This window comes from Gracilinanus agilis, chromosome 6 (assembly GCF_016433145.1).
Source record: "Gracilinanus agilis isolate LMUSP501 chromosome 6, AgileGrace, whole genome shotgun sequence".
Lineage (NCBI taxonomy): Eukaryota > Metazoa > Chordata > Mammalia > Didelphimorphia > Didelphidae > Gracilinanus > Gracilinanus agilis.
The window spans coordinates 108281510-108300328 of record NC_058135.1 but is presented as its reverse complement, the minus strand read 5'-3'; the positions used below and the strand labels follow the sequence as shown (position 1 = coordinate 108300328).

The 18819-nt window shown below is 32.1% G+C and overlaps 1 protein-coding gene across 3 annotated transcripts in view; it reads right to left on the bottom strand.

Moving 5' to 3' along the window:
• Window positions 1–18819, bottom strand: part of FSTL5 (follistatin like 5) — an 862438-nt gene that overhangs the window by 44218 nt on the left and 799401 nt on the right. For all 3 annotated transcript variants that reach the window (XM_044680057.1, XM_044680058.1, XM_044680059.1), the window contains one exon: window positions 10734–10858. In XM_044680057.1, coding sequence (XP_044535992.1) covers window positions 10734–10858 — 125 coding nt within the window. The remainder of the gene's footprint in view (window positions 1–10733; window positions 10859–18819) is intronic.

Sequence of the window (18819 nt, the reverse complement as noted above, 5' to 3'; positions counted from 1 at the left end):
TCACAGATTTCTCTTTCCAACTTTCTAAATTGTCTTGTGATAGAATAATATCTCACTCTGACCCTTTGTTGGATCTGCCCCTCCAGAAATTGGTTTGAGGCATTATTTTAAAGCTGTTTAAATGAGAATGCTGGGAGAGTTTGGCTAAGTGCTTTTTCTACTCTGACATCTTTGCTCTGCCACTCACAGTCATATTTAAACATACTAGAAAAAGTAGAAAAGAAACTACTTGATACAGTAAGGTTGAAGATTGAAGGGACAGAGTTTAACTGAGGAATCAATTGGCTAGAGAAGAAGGGAGGGGATAGGATTAACTACACACAAAACTCTTGGCTTTGGCAAAGAAAGAGGCCACCTTTTTGTTAATAATTTTTACAAGGGCCCAGATTAAGTACTGGAACACATCTTAAATGCTATGTATTCTGATTTCCTCATTTTATAAAAAACTGAGATCATGTGAGGTTAAGTGAATCACCCAAGATATACTTGTATTGAGTTACAGAGTCAGCAATTTGAACTAAGATCTTTTGTCTCAAAACCTAGAGACTCTGTAATTGTACCCAACGGATAATAGACATAGAGTATTTCATTGATTTGTTTAGTATTTTGTAACTAGTGTGAGAAATAAGATTTGAATTTGGACTTCCTGACAATAGGCCAAGGACTTTAATTTACCATATTTTACTCTTTTACTAATTTTCTGATATTTAGATGATATCATTTAATAATTTTAAATCTAATAATATTGTAAATATATTTTAAAATTATAATATGTACTTTTGGATTATTTATTTCATTGAAGATTGAAAAGTAGCAGAAAGGTGATATTATTCAAATTAATAACGTAATATTGTTGGAAGATTATTAATTTTTTTAACTCATAAGAGCCAAACTAATGGAAATTTTTGTTTTTTAATGTTGAATATTTTCTAAGAAAAATATATTGTTTCTTTTCAACAAAGATGCTCAGATCCATCACCAGGATAATAAATTGTAATTTCAAGTTTTGCAAAGTTCAATGGATAAAAAGCTTCTTTTGTCATTAAATTTGGAAAGAAAAAAGTTTTTTAAAAGTTTTTTGCAATTATCATTGTATATACTTTCAGCCAGATAGTATAAATCAAAATGTCTCTATGATTTTGAAATATGAGACACTGGTAGACAAAATATCAATTTTATCTTTAAGTCAGCTGTTGATAGTATCATTGTAACTCTTATTCTTCATTGAAACATAAAAAGAATTTTAAAAAATATATCCAACACTATTTTGATCTGTTACTCCGGATATTGACATAGTGTTATCTTCAACTTTCCATCATTCATTTATATGTATATATAAATATATATAAATTATAAGTATATATAAAATATGTATTTATAAATTATAAAATATATATGTATAATTTTTATAATATATATAAATTATAAAACTATAAAATATATATAATTTCTATGTATATATAAAATCCATTGCAAAATTTTATGATTTCTACTTTTACATCTGTCATAAATTTTCCTCACAGTCATCACTCCTAATTTAAGCTTTCATTACATAGACTATTGCAATATTTTTTCTAACTGAGCTGCCTAATTCAATTCACTCTCCATTCCCATCCTATCCTCTACACAGCGCTGCTAATACGACTTTCCTAAAACACCTTTCTGTACACTCTTTTCCTCAAAAACTCCATTGGTTCCCTATTACATTCAAGCTCCAAAAAGCATAATTTTAACATTTAAATCTCTTCACATTCTGGCCCTTTACTAGATTTCCAGTTTTCTTAAAATTTCCCTTTCTTCAAACATACTACAATCCAGGCAAACCTATCAACTGAATTTCCTTATACTTGGCACCCTACCCATTTTTATGCCTTTGTGTTGGGGGTCCCTTAGGCCTGAATTGTCATTGTTGTTGTTGTTATTGTTGTTGTTGTTGCTGCTATTTTTTGTATCCTCATTGAATAACATAGTGCCTGGCATACAGCAGACACTTAATAAATGCTTATTCACTAACTGACCTCTAACTGAAAAAAAATAACAAAATGTGTGATGATCTAGAAAAATCATACTCTATACAGAAGTTAGGAAATGTGTTCTCATTTCATGCCTAACTGACTATGTTAGTTCATAAGAACATATTATTAAAAAAATTAAACATTCAGAGGAAGAACTGCAGGAGAGGAAACATATAAGAAAAACAACTGCTTGAACGCATGGGTCGGGGTGGACATGATTGAGGGTGTGGACTCGAAACTACCACACCAATGCAACTACCAACAATTTGGAAATTGGTCTTGATCAAGGACACATGACAAAACTAGTGGAAACGCGCATCGGCCATGGGTGGGGGGTTTGCGGGGGGGGGGGGTTGAAGGAGAAAGGAGAAGCATGAATCATGTAACCATGTTAAAAATGAATATTAATAAATGTTAAAAAAATTAAATATAACAATTAAATACTTCCCCATTATTAAAAACTACTTCATAAGCATGAGTAGAATAGTTTTCCCCTATATGTTTAATAAGGATCTTATACTAAGGAAATATTTTTAAATCCTTGGAAAAACCAAGATGCATGATTTCATATGATCATAATGGCATTAACATAGCAATATATTAGTTAAAATTAGCATGTGAAGTTTGATTTCATCCCTGGTTTATTTGCATGCTTTGCATCATTATCTTTTTAGCACTTGAAATTTGATCTTTTGTAATTCTTGGACTGAGTTGTGTCCATCAGTATAATAAAGGTATGAATTAATCATATTTCTTTGTTAGGTAAAGAAATCTTAAATTACAGAAAGCACAAATAATTAACTTCATTAAATGAAACAATATTCTTAATTACACTCTAAAAGACTGCTTGAAATCGCTATATTTTCTGTATCTTTGATACAAATGAATATAGAATATGATGAAATTTCTTTTACTTAGTCTTAAGAATAGCAAGTGGAAAATTACAAAATCAGTTCCAAACCCACAGGGCAAATAAGCTAAGGAAATCCATTTTCAAAAAGCCTCAGCTAATTATTTTCTTGTCACTTAGTTGGATGTTAATTTAGCATTTTAGATTTTTAAGTTGTGATTCAAGATTTCATGGGAAAATACTTGAGTCAACTCAGCCAAGTCACGATTTTTTTCCTTTGATAGCTATAGAAATTCATTTAGTTTTTGTTTTTCTTACTGATAACTTGCTTTTAATCATTCTACAAGTATTATATGAGTCACAAGTGTTACTCAATGGCTGCCTAATATATATGATTAGCATTATGGTGAGAACTGTGAAATATATGGAAAATAACTATTCAACTTGAGTCTACGTGGAGGTAAATATAAATTATACGTTCATTTGGGAAAGGTGGAATTAGGGTTAGGTTTGGGACACTGCAAGTAAAATATATATATTAATTGGGGATTATATTTATAATGGGTATTAAGTGACTTGCTTAGGGTCATACATCCAGGAAGTGTCTGAGGCCAGATTTGAACCCAGGATCTCTGGGCCTGGCTTTCAATCCACTAAGCCATCTTGTTGCCCCTGAAATATTCATCGTTATGACCAAATAACTACATCATTCTCATTTTTAAGGATAAGAATGCATCCAAAGACACCCTGTTGATTTAAAGGGATGTTTGACATCTAATTAATAACTGCCTAGAAAAATTTGAGTTATTCTTATTTTCTATGTTAGAACTGATACAAGTACAGATTCTAAGGCAGAAGGTTAGTTAGGGCTAGGCAATGGGAGGTAAGTGGCTTGTCTAGGGTTACATGGCTAGGAAGTGTCTAAAGTCAGGTTTGAACCCAGAAACTCCCATCTCTAGTACTGGTTCTCTATCCACTGAATCTTCTAGCTACTCTTTGATTCATTCTTCATCATGAGAATTTTGGATTCTAGTTTGAGTCAGTTAAAATTGACACATACATACTTTTGTGCCTGTAATATAAGAAGTAATTTTAAGAATGCCTCTATGTATATGTACCACACAGGCTCCAATTCAGTGCAATCTGTGATTAGCTAATTATATATTTTTTCACTTATCAGTAGTTCAGGATCTCATGCACATGTAGCACTAAGCTTCTCATCTGGTTTGGATGATATACATTAAAACTAACAAAAAACAATAAAAAGCACTTTATATCTGTATAATGCTTCATATTTTCCAAATTGCTTTCAAATTCACTATTTTATCTGATTTTTAAAATGTCCTTTTGAGCTAGATACAGCAAGGTATTGTTGTTTCCCCCCTTTGTTTTTTCAAATGAGATTCTGACTGAGTAAGGTAAAGTGATTTAAATAAAGTTACATAAAAAGTTATATGTTGACTAAGACTATAATCTCTGTTGACAATTAGTACAATGTTTTCCATTAATTTTTGCTATTTCCTATAATGAAATATAATTATGAGACAGTGGAAAGAATATAGAACTCAGAGCCAGGAGACTTTAGCTCTTCTCTTGCCTTTAACATCAATTGTTAAAATAATTAAATTAATTGGTAAAATAATTGGACAATAATATTATTACATAATAACCTTAATATAAACTTTGTAATTTTATGGATCAGAGTTTTGTTTTGTTTTTACAATATATTCTCAGTGAATCCTCACAACAACCTCAGTAGGCAAGAAGGATGAGTATAAAATATCACCATTTCATTGATAAGCAAAATAAGACTTGAGAAGTTAAATGAATCATCCAAAGGCAAAGCAATAATAAATTGCAAACCTTGGGAATAAAACCTCTGTCATCTGACTTCTTAGGGATTTTCTTTCTTGCTCAAGTAATCCCTCTAGCTCTCAGGTTCCTAGTATAGTTCCAAGATCTAGACTAGAGGAGCTCCAAGGTATCTTTAATTTCCAAGGTTCTGTGAGTCCTCTAATCAAATGATATTGTAAGATACTATGTAAAAGTGCTAAAGGGCTTTAGAGAAAGGAAGATTCATTGTAAACTGTAATAAATCAGAAAGAATTTAGAAAAGGTTGATGTTGATCTGACTGATTTGGTGTCTGATTCAAATGTTAGAAACAGATTTTTGATGGAAAGGAAAAAGGATTTTGTTGAATGTCTACTCTGCTTAGTTAGTATCCTTTTCATTCTTTTTCCTATTACTGCTAAACTTCTCAAAAAATTATCTATCTCCAGTGCCTCTACTTCATCATTATTCATGCCCCCTTCAAGCACTAGCAAGAAAGCTTCCATCTTTTCCCTCTCTTCAACCCAGAATAAAATTCTTCTTTGTCCTCTTCTCTGCCTATTCTCTCTCCCTTAGTAATCTCATTCATCCAAATGACTTCAAATGCACCCTTTATGTAGAGAACAAATTGATCTCACCCATTCTGAACTCTATTGACTTTCAGATCAGCATTAATACTTCTTTTTTAACTTGTATTTCTGATTAGAACCTCAAATCCAAAATGTTTAAACTCAAGATCACTATATTTTCTCCTAAACCTCCTCTTCATGACTTTTTATCAGTTACCTTCAAATTCAGGTTTGCAATTATCTTTGACTTTCACTTCCCCTTCATCATTCATATCCAACCAAACCCTAGTTGTTGTTTTTTTTCAAATCAATCTCTAACACACACACACACACACACACACACACACGCACACACACACACACGCACACACACAGAGTGTAACCACTCTTGTCTACTTCCACAGCCCTTACATTTAGTACAGCATTTATACATTATCATTGTCCATTAAAGTTTTCTGAATGCATTGAATTTCTCTTTAGAGGTCAGTCACATACTAACATTTTCTTCTTTCAAAATCTGCACTTAGACAAAAAGGAGTACTTTCTGCTACTACCTAGTTATGGACTGAGAGAAGTCTTTTACTCCCAGATCATTTGTAAAACTGAAATCACAGACTAAGGAATGCTTAGTACTTCAAGTAATCAGTTCCACTCACTTACCTATATTCTTCACTTAGATTCTGACAATTAATTGGGGAAGGTTGTGTTAGACAGATGAGAAGGGAGAAAGGGGTAGATTCAAGTTCCCAAATAAAATATATTTTACATATAAAAATATATAATTCCAACCAACACTAAGGAAAAGAGCATAAAATTTTCCCCACAAGAAATGGAGAGAGAAAGTTGTATTTCCTTTGGGAAATGGAAAAGTAAATTTCAAGTTTATTGCTATCTTTGAACTCCTAGGATCTTGAAATGGTTGCTGCTTAATCACTAGGATAATAATTTTAATTTTATATTTCTTATTTCATAAATGAGGAATCAGATACAGAAAGGAAAGGTGACTTCCCCAAATCACATAAATATTCAATATTAGAGGTAAAATTTGAATCCAGATGTTCAAACTCCCCTAAAGAACATTGCTTGAATATCTAATCTGGGATTTATAATATTTATATTTTGAAGGAGTTATGTTGATACACATGCAATTTACAAACATCATGGGAGAATGGATTAAAACCATCTCTTAGCAAAAAGCATATGTATTCTGGCTGAGTTTACTTATAATAGAATTTTGTTTTAATTACTATCAAATATATAATGCACATGTCTCAAATGATTGGCTACTTTGGTTGATTTTTTGGTTGATATGAAGTGAACATATTCTATTTAAATAAAATCAACAGAATAAGAGATGTCTTAAATAGATTATTTTAATAAAAATTTTCTTGTGTTATTGTTTTCCAATCACTTATATTAGAAATGTTTAAGGCTATATAGGTCAGCTAGTTGGTGAAATAGATAGAGTGCTTCTCTTGAAATCAGGAAGACTAATCTTCAAACCCAGCGTCAAACACTTACTAGCTGTGATATCTTGCGAAAGACACTTAACTATGTTTGCCTCAGGTTCCTCATCTCATAAATGAGCTGGAGAAGGAAATGGACAATAACTCCAATATCTTTGGCAAGAAAAAAACCAAATAGGGTCAACAAAGAGTCAAACATAATTGAAAACAACCACTGAATAACAACAATACATGTACAAAGTATGTTCCAAAAGTCTTAGTGTAGTTTTAAGTTATGAAAGCTTTAAGCCAAATTTCTGGAATACCCTGTATATATAGATACGGATGAGTTTTGAAAATATTAGGTTTTGTAGCAAATTCAGAGAATCATGAGTCAAGAATAATTAAATTTATAAACTTTTTCGACATCAACACCAGATTTTAAATTTCAGATTTTGTTTAAAATATCTTATATTGCATTATGAAATAATTATTGTAGAAATGCAAAGTAGTATTTATCCTTTCAGCCATTATTAGTTTTTAGTAGCAAAATACTCATTTTTACACACTCTTTCAGAATTATTTTAAACACCTACTGTGTGACAGATACAAATTCCTTCAATTTTAGTGCTGGAAAATGCAGTATATAACTAAAACTGACTTTGTACAGATAAATATAAAATAATTAATGTACCACTTTTGCTCATTGTGATAATATGATCCCATTTTAATGAAATTTGGATACAATGTAACAATTTTGATATTGCTTCAAGCTCATTAAAATAGGATTTTACCCATAGAGAGCACATTATCCGTTTAATTGACTACACCTAGATATATTGGAAAACTAGTCATGCATTTTAATTAAATGAAAACATTTCCTAAAGCTAAACATTATTATTTTCTTCTCTCCTAATAAATCAGAAAGAATAAAAAGGCAAAATCTCTACTTTGGTGGTATCATTTCCATGTCACTTCTACCATTTTGCATTCCTCCATCTTTTTTTAAAATAATGTTTGTAACAGAATTTTACCCCCAATTTACATAAACCTAAATTTTGGCTTCAGTAAAGAGTAAATGCTATTCAATATCAGTTCATTACATATATGTTAACATAGAAATTACTCACACAGAAAAAATACTCTCTGGCCCAATTCTATATTTCTGCAATTATAAGTCATTTTTGACATATCAGTCACCATAGAGAAAGATAATAAAGAGGATTTTGCTAATAAATCATTCTCAGTCACTTGAATATAGCTCCTCCCTTACATATTCCACTTTAACTCCATGGACAGTGATGATCTATCACAAGAATTTATAGTTTTATAGTCTGTTTTAAAAAGGACTAATCAGACAATGTGATATTTTAATATTTATATTATACACACACAGAGATTGAAGGAGAGGGGGGAAATAGACTTGTCATCAGATAATCTGATTCAAATCTTGACCCTGTTAACTGGGTGATTTTGAACAAACCAAGTAAACCTCTTTGTGTTATGGTCACTTTCTAATGAGGATGTTCATTGGACTTGATGGCAGTTTAGGTTCTTCCATGTATAGATCTATGACTGATGATGGCATAATACTTCAAAGAGATGTGATACTATCTTTGTAGGTACTTACTCCCTTAATAAAAAATAATCTATATAAGATTGTCTTTGACAACTGCTATGTTTAAAAAATTTCATCAATTTCAGGTCAACTAGAGAAGGGCATCTTCATATGTGGTCCTTAGATAATTATCATACAGTCCCTTTCTAGTACATAAGAACAAGTTTTTGTGTTCCTGGTGTCTACCATAATTAATCAAATATAAAGAGTATACAGTAAATGTCTTTGAATTAAAATCAAAGCTAACACTGTATGTTTTGACTTAAAAGAATTATTACTCCATCTTTTAAGATTATAAAATGTCACACATTTGAACATTAATTTAAATGACTTTTCTTAGATTATTTTTTACTTTAAGTAATGTTTGTGCTATCTTGAGGGCATAACTGTCTCTTTCTCCAAGATGCTATTTTCCTAAGCTTGCCAATAACTCATCATGGAAATTCTGAATAGGAATTTTTTGAGACTATTTCAAGGCTGTTTTATGTCGCCTCTAAATAAAACAGTTTATAAACTCTATTTCAATATTACAATTTACCGTATAGGAAAAACTTTTACAAAATAAAGATCAAGACAAGACATGTTAATAATTACATAGAACCATTTAAGTTTTTAGATTTCATGCTTCTACTTTATAAAGCTGTGATTTCATTGGTGTGGGTAGTCTCTCCATTGCCAAACATAGCAACCTTGAATGCTTTAGTAAAGTGGTATCAAACTCAAATAGAAATGGGGATCACTCATTTATATATGAGGATCTCTGTGGGTTGCAGTTTGACATAGTTTTAGAATATAATATACATGCTTCATTGCATTTTTATTTTATCAAATATTTTCCAATTTTATTTTAATTTAGTCGGAGTCCTACCCAAGAGTATTGTAAGTAAAAATGGACAGCTAGCAGGAGGTATATTTGATATCTCTGCTTTCATCTAATTTCTTCAGAGGTTACTTCAGTATGAAACAAAACCAAACCCACAAAACGTCCAAACATTTGCAATGGAGACTCAAAAATTAACAGATCTGTTGCTTAGGTGGGCCTATGATCAAAGACTGTCTAGTAGTACAAGGGGAGGTTAGATTAGTCATTTTCTCTAAACCTCTTCAAATCTTCAACATTGTTTCCTATGAAAAGAAGTTATACACGAAATTCAGGATAATTGTTGCTAAATTCATAGGAGAAAGAAACCTGAACTTCCAAAAAGGTAAAATCTTTTATGGATTAACACTAGAGAAACCTAATATTTAAAGTTCCCGCTTAGTTTTTCAATCTGACAGTCTTCATAGTTTATGCCCAAAGTACTAACAAATTTACAGACTTCAGAGGTATTTGGACCTATGACAAAAACCCCCTTCTTCTTCAGTGACTGCATGAGCTCTTTTCTCCATCACTCATCTATGGAGGAGAAATTGGGCTGAATTAGATTAACAAACTGGGTAGGATGCCATTGTGAGCAACTACAAAGGACCTGAAAGAAAAGATTCTGAAATCCAACTGGGGCCAATACTATCTCCTCAAAGGTTACTCAAAGTTTCATCAGTATTTTATCTTTCAGAAAAAAGAGGCCAAGGCAGTCTGCTAGTCTAGTTTCAGCGACTGGCATATCAGGGAGGGCTCCAAAGAATGGACCAGACAGTGACTGATTTGTTAAGACAAAGAAAAGGGTAATACATCAAAGATATCAAGAGAAAAATCTTCAATTAAAAACTAGAACACAAACAGATAAATTAAAAAGATAGAAAATTAAAACCAGAAGAAAGAATGAATAAAATCTCAAAGAGAATACAATGGTTGTTAACAAATATTTTAGATAACATGAAGGTTAATGAGCACATAATCCTTGAAAGAATTCTCAAAGTCTTTTCAGCATAGTTATATCTACCAAATATAATGCACATTTGCATTATTTTTATGAAACAATGGTTTCTTTCACTGGAAGGTTAGGCATTAGAATTGGACTTTAGTAGGAAGAATATACTGAGTCAATAAAGATCATATTTTGACTTAGAACATTTTTAAGAGTAATTTTGGAGATGTCTGGTGTATTTAGGTAAATAGTGTGTCCTTGTATGTTTTTATATATTTGAATTATGAGATTGTAGTTTCACAGATTTGCAATTTCAGAGTGGAAATGATCATAAAGATTATCAAGTCTAACTCACATGAAGAATTCCTTTTTATAATATTGCCAATAGATTATGTGGCCTCAGATTGTAACCTCGAGCAGGAAGAAATTTAATAATTTCTGGGTTAGTCCATTCTATTTACGGCAACTTTCATTGTGAGAAAAGTTCTCTTTATATCAAGTCCAAATTAGACACCCTGCAAATTCTACTCAGTGTTTCCAAGTGGCATCTTCATTTACAGCCAAACAAAAAGCAGGGTGCCTCATTATGGTACTTACCTCATATGGGTGATGATGAGAGTTGTAGAAGGAATGAAAAAGTCATCTACTCTGTCAAATTGCTTTCCAACTGGCTGGGTGTGAATTGTGTGATGAGAAACACTGCTGCTGGCCTGTGTTATTACCTAAATAACAGGAAGCATGATTAGGTGCCACTCAGGCTCATTTATTAAATGAAATCTAAAAAAAAATCTCAAAACTTAAATTCACTTACAGTTTGAATAAAGACAACAACAACAAAGCCCTTTAAATAGGTACTTCCTATCATATTCCCTATAAAATTGTTAGATTTTATAAGTGATGTGCAATTCAATAGTTTTTAATAGTAATTTTATGTGACACTGTTTGTTTGGCAAAAGATATGACAGCAAATCTAGAACATAATAAACTTCACTCTCTTTCAAATTCCTTCCAAAAATAGAACCCAAAGAAGAAGCTGGCATTTCTCTTACTCTGGTTACTTTTCAAGATCTTCCATCATGCCACCACTTAGCAATCTCTCTTCTCCTTTGTAGTTCACACTAGTGAATCTCATCTCTCTTCATGGATTCTTATTGCTGTCATCTACTGCCATCTAGGCTATTTTCAATATCTGGTCCCAAATCTTCCTTGGTATTTCAACTTCTTCACTCCTACTTGATTTCATTTTCAGACTGATAATGTCTCTAAATACCCCAGCCTTGTTAATCAAACTTCTCAGTTCTTATAATTTCAATCTATACTCTACCCAAAGTATTCAAAGAGATGGACAAATTTTAGATTTCACATTCAAACTGAAATCTACTTTTTCTGGTTGCAACCTCCTGTTCTTCAACCTTTTCCACAACTTTAACCTTCTTTGTATTCTCCATAATTTTTAGTCCTTCAATTACTTTTCGTTTTCCCAAGACATTAGAGGTTGAAAATCTTTGAGCAGGAAGGGATCTTAGAAACAATCAAGTCCAACTTCTTTCATTTTACAAATGAAGAATATGAACTTCAGAAAAGACTGGACTTGGGTCACACAGTATACAGCAAAAAGGTAGTAAGGAGAAGAGAAAATATTTCAATGAGGGCCGTCTATCTACAAATCTAGCATTCTTTCCATTATACTTTATTATGTTATTATACTCCAGCCTTCAGGCTCTTGTCTCTTTGTTGTTCTCATGTTTGTATCCTAAAATCATCAACCTTGGATAATTCTGTCCAGCTTTCTTTACAATTTTTTAAAATTCTTCCAGATATTCACAAAATAGTAATGACTAGGTCACTTTAAACAGATCAACTTGCCTCCAACTTTAATAAGGACATTGTGGCCAAGAAACTTGAACTTCATCTCTATTCTTTTCTACCCATCTAAATATTAAGCTATCATTTATTTCTTTGTTTCAGTATTATGACATGTTTCTCTCTCTTGTTCTTTTCTATCTTCCTAGGCTTTTTCCATGATGCCTACAAACATATAAAATACTATTCTATCTAATTTGATACAATAGCAGAAGCAATAGTGGCAAAAAAAAAATGTTGGCTTCCAATTCTCTCAAAATATCACTTTAATTTTCTTTTTGCTACTAAACTTATGGGAGGAAAAAAGTAGTTTATCCATAATGCCTATCTAGTTACTCCTGGATACTTTGTACATAAACATGCCATCTGAATTCAGCAGGCTAGAGAAATCTGTCTCTAAGGTTAATATTGCTCCTTTTTTCTTTTAATTTTGATTTTTCCTTTATATATTTTTACATTTTAAGATATTATTAATATATGTTAATTTTCTTTTAAAAATTTTAGTTCCTAATTCTCTCCTTCCTATACCCTGTACACTCACTAAGAAGACAAGCAAAATGATATCAATTCTAAATGTGAAGTCATGCAAAATCTATTTCCATATTAACCAAATTTCAAGAAAAAGCATGAAAAACAAAAGGGAAAATAATACATCAGTTTGAACTCAGAGTTTATCAGTTCTCTTTCTGGAGATGGATATTATTTTTTCATCATAAATCCTTTTGTATTGTCTTGGATCATTGTTATATTGACCAGAGTAGCCAAGTTTTTCACAGCTGATAATCATTACAACATTGTGTTGTGCACAATGAATGATCTCTTGGTTCTTTTTCACTTCCGTTTGCATTAGTTCATATACATATAGCCTTTTTTTCCCCTTGAAACTTCCTTCCACTTTCATTTCTTACACCACAATAGCACTCCATTATAATCATATACTACAATTTATTCAACTATTCTTTAATTTATAAGCATCCCCCTCTTTGACAAAAAGTGGTGTCATAAATATTTTTGTACATATACACCCTTTTCCTTTAAAAACAAATCTCTTTGGGATACAGAACAAGAAATGGAATTACTGGGTCAAAAGATATTCAGTTTCATAGCCCTTTGGGCATGTTTCCAAACTGCTTTCCAGAATGATTTTACTACTCCTCCAGCAGTTCATTTGTGTTCTTATTTTTCCCTCATTTTCTCTAGCATTGTTCATTTCTGATAGTTATGAGGTGATATTACAGAGCTTCTTTAAATTGCATTTCTTTAATCAGTAGTGATTTAGAGCATTTTTTATATTACTAAAGATAGTTTTGAATTTTTTCTGAAAACGGCCTCTTTGGCCATTTATCAATTGAGGAATGGCTCTTATTTTTATAAATCTGACACAGTTCTATACTCAGTATATATTTGAGAAATGAGATCTTTTTATAGAGATGCTGTAAAAAATATTACTTCATTTTCTATGGTACCTTTTTGCATAATGTAGTTTCCCTGATTATCTCTTTTAATTAGGTTTATTTTTGCTTTTTGCTTTGTCTGAAATCAGGATTGCTACTCCTGCCTTTCATACTTCAACTGAAGCATATTAAATTCTGTTCTAGTCCTATATTTTAACTATGTGCATCTTTCTTTTTTCCAATGTGTCACTTTTAAACAACATGTTGTTTGATTCTATTTTCTAATCCATTCTGCTATCTGCTTCTATTTTATGGGCAATCTCATCCCATTCACATTCACAGTTATGATTACTGTGTATTTCCCTCCATCCCATTTTCTTATTTTTTTCCTCTATCTTTTATTATCCAGTTCATCCTCAAAATAAATTCTATTTTAGTTTTGAGCATTTCTTCTACTTTTCTACCCTCCTTTTTATCACCTCCCCTTCCTCTTGTCCTCTTCCCTTCCTATTTCACTATTAGTTAAGTTACATAAGTGTGTATCTATCTATCTATCTATCTATCTATCTATCTATCTATCTATCTATCTATCTATNCATAAGTGTGTATCTATCTATCTATCTATCTATCTATCTATCTATCTATCTATCTATATACACTCTTCCCTATTTGAATAAATTCTAATGAGAGGTTTAAGCATTGTTCTCTCCTCTGTATTATCCCCTCCATTTTAAAAACCCTTCCATGTTTACCTCTTTTATGCAAGAAAATTTCCCCCATTCTATTATTTCAAGTGCATCTCTCTCTCATCGCTTCATTTTTTAAGAAATATTTTTAACATAATCAATTCACATACATATCTGCTCTATATGTAAACTCTTTTAACTGCTCAAATAAAGATAAAGATGTTAAGGGGTTGCATGTATAATCTTCCCATATAGGAATGTAAACAGTTTAACTTGAGTTCCTTTTTGTTACTCTTTTAAATTTACCTTTTTATGTTTCTCTTTAGTCATCTGTTTGGATGTCATATTTTCTAATCAGCTCTGATTTTTTTTTATCAGGAATGCTTAGAAATTTTCTATTTCTCCTGAAGGATTAAAGACAATTTTGCTGGTAAATTATGCTTGGATGTTGTACTACCTCCCTCTGACTTCGAGAATATCATATTCCAAGTCCTCCATTCCTTTAATGTAAAAAATACTGAATCTTATGTAATCTTATCTATAGTTCCACAATATTTGAATCATTTCTTTTTTGGCATCTTGAAGGGTTTTCTCTTTGATCTGGGAGCTCTGGAACTTGGGTTATAATCTTCCAGAGAGTTTTCATTTGGATATATCTTTCAGGAAGTGATTAGTGGATTCTTTTCAATTTCTATTTTATTTTCTGGATCCAAAGGCAATTTTCCTTTAAAATCTCATGAAATATGATATCCAGGATCTTTTTTTGATCATGGGTTTCCAGCAGCCATCAATTTTATGATTATCTTTCTTCATATTGTTTTCTGGTCAGTCCTTTTCCCCAATGAGATAGTAAACATTTTCCCATTCATTTTCATTCTTTTAATTTTGTTTTATTATTTCCTAAGGTCTCCTGGAGTCACTAGCTTCAACTTGCCCAATTCTAAATTTATTCAATTATTTTCTTGAGATTGTAGACATACATATATGTGTACACACACACACACACACACACACACACACACAATTTCCACTTGGCCAATATTGTTTTTAAAGAAAGCTATCTCTTCAGTGAATTTTTTTTGGCTCTTTCAACAAGGGGTTAATTTCTTTTTCATAATGGTCTTGTATCACATATTTTTTTCTCAAGTTTTTCTTTTTCACTCTTTATTGAACTCTTTTAGGAATTCCTGTTGGGTTTGGGTCCAAATAGCTTTTTAATTTGAGGCTTTGCTTCTAGAATGTTTTTACATTGTTGTCTTCTTCTGAGTTTAGGTCTGATCTTCCCTGCCTTCATTATAGTACTTTATGATCAGATTTTGTTGTTGCTGTTTACTCATTTTCTCAGCTTATTTCTTGACTTTGAACTTCATGTAAAAGTCGGGATCTGTTCACCTAGGGATGGGGTGCTGTTCTTCATGATTCATGCTTCAAGTTTTCTTGTGCTGGTGTTTTCAGAGTCAGTTCTGGGCATCTGTAAGTTTTTAGTGTTTGTTAGGTGGTATGATACCGGGAGGGGTATGGTCATTGCTTTCCTGGTCTTTACTCTGGTATTTCCCAAAGAAGGTCACCTTATCCTCTGTAACTACATATGCTAGTTCTCTCTTTGCCATAAAACTATGACCAGTGTCCTTGCTCCCTTATAAATAATGGCCAGCATTCCTCTCCTGGAACCAGACCTGAACTGTTTATTGGCAACAGATCTGCCAATCAGTGCCAGCTATACCCAGTACCAATAAAGGCCCCTATAATCTCTTTCTATTGTCTGATACCTCCCTGTGGTGTCAAAGCAGAGATCTTCCAAGGCTGCTGCTTTTGCTACTGTTGACTCTGTCCTGTGTGTGGGCTCCAGATCCCTTCCATCCTGGGTGTCACAGACCTCCTCCAGACCTCTTAATTTGTTTTAGGCTGAAAAAATAACTCACCTAAATTTTTTGTTGGCTCTGCTACTCTAAAATTTGACTTGAGGTCTCATGCTAAAGTTGTATGAAAAGGAGAGTTGGCAGAGTTCAATTGGGTGTCTGCCTCTAATATCCCATCTAATAATGTTCTCAATCATTAAGGAATCATATGATGCCTTCTTCCCCCCTCTCCATAACTTTCAATCTTCTTGATGTCTCTAAATTTAATACTTTTAACCACTTTATACTTTAGATACTCTCTTTTCCTTTGACTTTACCACTATTGCTCCTGTCTAATCTTCAGTGTTCCATCCTCTTCTTACCTCCTAAATATTAATTCCACTCAGGACACTTCTTAATGTACACCACTACTCTCGGCCCCTTCTATCATATATAAATAGAATGTTCTATTGCCCAGCAATAACTGTAAGATTTGTTATCTTTTTTTCCCCAAATACATTGCTAACAGTTTATCTCAGATCTTCGTTTTATTTAACATAGATTAATGTAATAGACTCTGAATTGACCTCTCTAACTCCAGTCTTATCCCTCTCATGTCCTAATGTTAAAAAAAAAGACTTTCTAAGACAAACGATATCAAGGCTTGCAACTGCTCAAAAATTCCAATGGATCCTTACTTTCCTTTGGATAAAATATAAAGATTTCAACTTGGCATTTGATCTGTCTCCAATATTCCATACTTACAATAAAACTCTGGCTCCCATTTTATAATTTCAACCTCATTTTTCTTATGTAATTTATGTTCTACCCAAACTTATCTTCTCATTGCACTTTGACCTATACATATTATCTCTTGCTTTCATACATTTCCTTCATTTGTCTTGGGTGAAATGTATTACCTCGAAATCTCTGTCTTTCAGAATCTATCTCTTCCTTCAAAGTTTATGTCATTTGCTCATTCCTATGTGAGGCTTTCTTGGCCACTTCTGACAAATTTTTCCCCCACAGATAAATGTGTTTTTCCTTATTTTAGAATTTGATAGTTCATTTGTATTTATCATGCCCTAATTTTTCCCGTATAAATGCTATGTCTGGCCCAGTGGAACATGGGGTCCTTTAAGGTAGGGAATGTGTCATTATTATTCTTGTATTCCAAGAGAAAGGTATAGTGAATTCTCATCATAGGAATTAAATATTTTCCTTGATTAAAGTGAAGAAAAATGTCACTTTGGGGGAATTAAGGTAGATATTATGGAGGTAAGGACAGTATAGTTGGCCTTTCAAGAACTAGAGACAGAGAAGTCATTGACTCGGTTATAAGAAAATCTGTAAATTAATTACCACACTTCTAGATAAAAGTAAAAACTTAGTGATCAAAAATGAAACAATAAGAATGAAAGATAGATTATCATACACTGATAATAAAAAGAGACATTTAGAATTTTTTTTCCTAATGGGAATAAACAATTATCTCCGGTGAGATTCATCTAAATGGATTAAGTTGCTCCTCATTAGTTCAGGATTTCATGTTCAGTAAACTACAGATCCATTTGCATTTAAACTTCACTATCTTCCTTATACCTCACATTTAGCTACTAATTGTTATGGATTTGATTCTTTCCATTGTTTTCTCTTTCAGGTCCAATTGTAACCCCACTACTCAAATTTTTCATTTCATACAGGACTAACACAGGTCTATAGCAATAGGCTCCTAACTTCATGTCTGTTCTCCCTCTTAGTATCTCTCTCTGGCCCCTGACTCCCTAGATATTCCATTCTTCAAACAACTGTAAAATTAATCTTCCTAAAACACAACTCTTCATCATGTCATTCTCCCTACTCAAAGACCATAATAGCTCTCTTTTTGCTCTTTAAGGATAAAGAACAAATTCAATTCAATTGAATAGGAGGAAATGAGCAGACTGGAGAGTATTTTGGGAATTGTACAATGCTTTAAAAAGTTTCAAGCTTTTCTATAATACAGAATCCCATTTTTAAAAAATATCAATGTTCTTTCAGGAATGCTATATAACTATGACCCATGGAATGGTGTAGTCTCTGAGCAATCCAAACTGTAAATTATCTAATGCACAATGAGGAGAAACATATGGCCTGAAATAAGTGGAGCATATTGTCCACAAGAAGCAGAATAAAAAAGTTTTCCAAGAGATATATAATCAGAAAAAAAGTGGGTCATAATAAAGAATAAAAGTTGGGCAATCCATATTTTACACTTGTTATTCAGTAATTCCTTTGCAACTCTTCATGATCCCAATGCTTTCTATGGGGTTTCCTCGACGAAGATAGGTGGGATAATTGCCATTCCCTTCTCCATCGGATTAAGGCAAATATTGGTTGTTTTGCCCTGCTTCATATATCTAAGCCAAATATATATTATATATTACAAGTAATATATAATATAAACCAAAAAATCCTGAGCCAAATTTGAACTCAGGATTTCTTGACTCCTGGCCCAGTGCTCTATCCACTGAGCCATATAACTACCCATATTTTGCAATGGCTTACATATAATGGAGAGATATAAAGAAGAGAAATACCCTAGATCCATAGGTGAATCTCTTATGGAGAATGCCAGCAAGAGTTATAAGGATAAGAAGGCACGGTTAGGTTATGATTTTCCCCACTGGCAAAAATATCCACTTTGAGGAGATCACTGGAGAATTAAAATCTACATATACATAAAATATACATATACATTACTGTATTATCTGTACACCTATGTTATAAATCCTTTAAGGATAATGATTTTGTCTTATATTTCTTTGCAAACTCAATAGCCCTTCTATTCTATACAAGTATCTTATTAGAAATATAATCATTCATTGATTTTTAAAGGAGTATCTCAAAGATTTTTAAATTG